This window comes from Gossypium arboreum, chromosome 11 (assembly GCF_025698485.1).
Source record: "Gossypium arboreum isolate Shixiya-1 chromosome 11, ASM2569848v2, whole genome shotgun sequence".
Classification (NCBI taxonomy): Eukaryota; Viridiplantae; Streptophyta; class Magnoliopsida; order Malvales; family Malvaceae; genus Gossypium; species Gossypium arboreum.
Window position 1 is genome coordinate 134498556 of NC_069080.1, and position 4257 is coordinate 134502812.

General features: G+C 28.5%; 1 protein-coding gene across 1 annotated transcript; it reads left to right on the forward strand.

The window, feature by feature from the left end:
• The first annotated feature begins 257 nt into the window (after positions 1 to 257).
• On the forward strand, positions 258 to 3726 carry LOC108473110 (uncharacterized). Its single transcript, XM_017774669.2, has 4 exons — positions 258 to 534; positions 959 to 1076; positions 1992 to 2064; positions 3341 to 3726. The coding sequence occupies exons 1-4, from the start codon at positions 510 to 512 to the stop codon at positions 3587 to 3589; spliced, it is 465 nt and encodes a 154-aa protein (XP_017630158.1). The 5' UTR covers positions 258 to 509; the 3' UTR covers positions 3590 to 3726.
• The last annotated feature ends 531 nt before the right edge of the window (positions 3727 to 4257 follow it).

Sequence of the window (4257 nt, forward strand, 5' to 3'; positions counted from 1 at the left end):
TGGTCCTAAACTATCAATTTTGTACCCAAAAGACAATATCAGCCAATAAAAACATAATCTGTGGTATATTCTTATCGGATGCCACGTCAGACGCATTTTTGGGTAAAATGGGGGCAAACCAATAGTGTAGAGATCATTTTTGGCCAAAAAAACTTTAAAGACTAATCTAAGAATTGAAGTATAATTTAGGGCTCAATTTAATAATACAGCAAAAAATAAATATAAAAATCAAAGGAATTTTAAAAAATAATAACTTTTTGGTGGAAAATTATCCAACAAAAGAGGTTCTTTTCTTTCCATGCATGGAATCTTAATTTCTTTCCCTAAAGCATTGCTTCATTCCTAGGCCTTCCAATGCAATAATATATACTCTCCCTAGCTTCCAAGTTTCATTACTTTTGGGGTTACCTATAAAAATCCCTTATAAACCCTCCATTTTTACTTCAAATTTTCTATATTCAATTCCCATACAAAACACAAGTTTCCCAAGGAAAAAGAAGAAGATCAAGATGGGCCAAAACACATCATCTTTTGGTATTATTTCTCTTTAATTTTCCCCTTAATCTTCTCAATTATATAAATATTCTATATGTGTGCATATGTAGATAGATTTTGTTTATGTTAAATTCAAGTTTATTATGTTATTTTCTTTTTGAACATTAATCTTATTATAGTTTATTATCATATCTACTCTTTTTTATACAATATCTAAAACTACCTATAGCCCTTATCCCTTAAATAGTAAGACAATGCGCTTCAACGCACTCGAACCTACATCCTCCTGCATTAACAACAAATATCCATGCCAATCAGACTAAAACTTAATCAACTTCTTCATTTCTAGTCTTATCATGCATGAATTTTGTCCAATTATATTCCCGTTTTTAAATTAAATACGTACTTATAATTATATTGTATTTGTTGTTGTAAACTCTAAAAATTAGGAATGGGGATGCAGGAAATAAAAAGCGAAAGGAAATAGATTCCACAATAGAGAGATGTTACAAGACATATTTTGAAGGCAAGACAAATTGGACTCCAGCTACATTCTTTCGAGCCATATGCGACACCGTCGAGTAATTTTATCTTTGCCTTTTTAACATTATAAATGTTTTTTTTAATAAAAAATTGCATTTAGTAGTGTTGATTAAATGTGTAATTAGAATCATATGTTTATATATCGACAAGTCCTTTAGTTAATAGCAAGTAATAGCAAGTAGAAACTTTAAGAACTTTAAGATAGTAGGTTTGAGTCTTTAGATTTTTTTTAGAAGAATCGAGATAAAATGATAAAATCTTGTGGGATCAAAAAGTTAAAAAGTTTATACTAAAAAGATTAGATTAAATTCAATGTTGTTGGAACTAGATCGGACTAGCCAGACAGATTGGTTGAATTGGGAATCGGCTAAAAAATCAGTTGAACTAGAATTTTTTAAAATTTATTTTGTCAGACCTATTGGAGCAGTGAACCGGTGGCCTGACCAGTTTGGTTTAAAAAATATTGATTAAATTATTACTTTTTAGAGGGGTTAAAAATAGGGGTTTTTTTTCCATTTAATTGAAGGATGGAATTTGCTAATTTGAATGTTTTAAATTTTTAAGAGGGGCTAAAGAAAATATTCCCATTTAGCCAATTGTATTAAAAAAAGCTTAAATTAAATGATTAATTTTTAAGAGGGGTTAAAAATACAATTTTTTAATTCAATCGAAGGTCGATGAATGTTTTAATTTTTTTTCTTTTTGAAGTGTTGAAAAGAAATATTCCCATCTAACCATGGGGGCAAGGCTTTTGTATTAACAAATAATAATTTTTCCATTTAATCAAAGGCTAACGTTAAAAGTGTTAAGTTGAATGTTTTAAATTTTTTTGGAGGGTTGAAAATTAATATTCCCATTTAGCTAGGAGGCGAAGGCCATTGATATAATTGTAATTTCAAGAGAAAAAAAATTATGTATTTAAATGCATTTACGTAATAATATGATTTTTACAGAGAACTGAACAAAAAGCTTGGAAGCCCTCAATTAAGTGCACCAAAAATTACAACTCTCAATGTTGCCTTTGAGGTTAGTATTTGAGTACTCCCAATTAAGTAATTCGTTTTTACAAAATAAACATGTAAATTTTTATTTTTTTAATTAAGTGGAAATACCTAATTAATTGATAATATATAAATTCTTATGAACATAATTTTTTGAGTTTATTGGTAGTGTATAAATTTATTAGTCATTAAGGGTAGATTTAGATGGGCGATTGGGTGCTGTGTGGTATAGTATGGTGCGTTTAGCTTATTTTTGGTCTCACATTACAGTATCTAATCTCACTACTACCACTATTTTTACACTAATCGCAGCTAAACGCATTGTTCTACCTATGTGTATGGGATAAAGCAACATTTAATTTTTAAATTTGATATATTTTTTAATTTGATCATTAAAATATTTTATCACTTTAATCTTGAAACTTAGTAATTTTTCTTAATTTAACTATTAAATTTGAATTTCCTTAAGTTATAATTATGTAACTCTTTAGAATTATATCTCATCATCACTTAAAATTTTACAAAATTTATTAACCATCGTGTAAGTATACCAAGATAATTATTGCTCAAAAAATACGAATACAAATATAGGGATAAAGCAATATTTAGTCCTTGAACTTGGTAATTTTTTTTAATTTGGTCTCTAAATGTTTTTTTTCTTTTTGCTCCACAATTAATAACTTGACAATTTTTGTTAATTTAGTCCCTAAACACTCTAAGATTATACGTCATCACTTAAAAATTTAAAAAACTTACAGATCATTATTTCTCATTATTGCTCCCCCCCCCCAAAAAAAAAAAACGGATACAAATGAAATGATAAAGCAACATGTAGTCCTTGAACTTAGTAACTTTTCTCAATTTGGTCCATAAACTTTTTTCCCTTCACATTAATCTCTCAAAACTTAACAACTTTTACTTATTTTATCCATGAACATTTTGAGATTATACTACGTCATCACCTAAAACATTCAAAAGCTTATTACTAGCCATGTAAGTAAATTCGATATCAGTATTGCCTCTTCCCAAAAAAAAAAAATATACAAATGTAAGGATAAAGCAACAGTTAGTCCTTGAATTTAATAAATTTTCTTAACTTGACCCCTAAACTTTTTTTTCTCATGATTTGATCCTTAAACTTGGATTTATTAAGGTATAATGACATAACACTCTGAAATTATACCATGCCATCACTTAAAACTTTAGAAAAACTTACGGACCATCCTGTAAGTAAATCCGATATCATTATCACCAACAAAATGGAACATAAAACGTTTTTCAAAATTGAAATTTGGTGGCAGAAATACAAAGCAGCCGCTGAAGGAAAAGAACTATCAAAAGAAGGGTTTCAAGAGGTGCTACAAGAAGTGCTAATAGAGACAGGGTTTTCTGGTATAGGAGCCAAAGACATATTTTTGTACCTGTTTGGTGTGCCAGTGGCTGCTTTGATGATCAAAAGGCAAGCTAACCTTAAAATCCACGATGATATATTCATCCCTGCCATCACTTCTGCTACTGTTTTCCTCCTCGCAAAGCTCAATAAAATTTGACCAATTTGTTTGTATTTATATGAATTTCAAAACTATTTGTATTACGTTTGATAGTTGGTTTGATTGGTTTTAAGGATGTAAAAAAAACCCAAAAATTTTATTTTAATTTTTATTGGTTTGTGATTTGGATTGGTCAAGTTTAGACTTATTCAAGGATCGGGTTATCTAAGTTTGAAGGTTCATTTGAAATATAAGAAGATTTAGACAGAAGTATGAGGTTAAAAAAATGGGTTTTAGCAAAATTAAGCCAACTTAAAATATGAATTGAGTTTAGGTTCCAATATTCAAGACTTGAGCTTTGCTCGACCCTTTTTACTTTGTAGTATATTTTATTATTTTAATTTTATATATTATGTAATTAAAATAAAATAAAATAAAATGTATAATACAACAATGTAAGCCTTAAAATATATGCTAAAGTTGTCTGTGTTTAATATATTAATAAGAGAAGAAAACGTATAGAAGTAATCGATATTACATTAAAAATAATATAAATTATTAAAACGAATTGGGTCAGTCATTTTCAAATATTAATAGGTTTGAGTAAAATTTGAGATTTATATTTTGAGTCAGTCCGCGATTGGATAAGCATGAAATGTGCTAATATCAAGCATTTGAGTCGAGCCGCGTTCGGGTAAAATGTGCTAGGATCCAAAACACATTTTTCT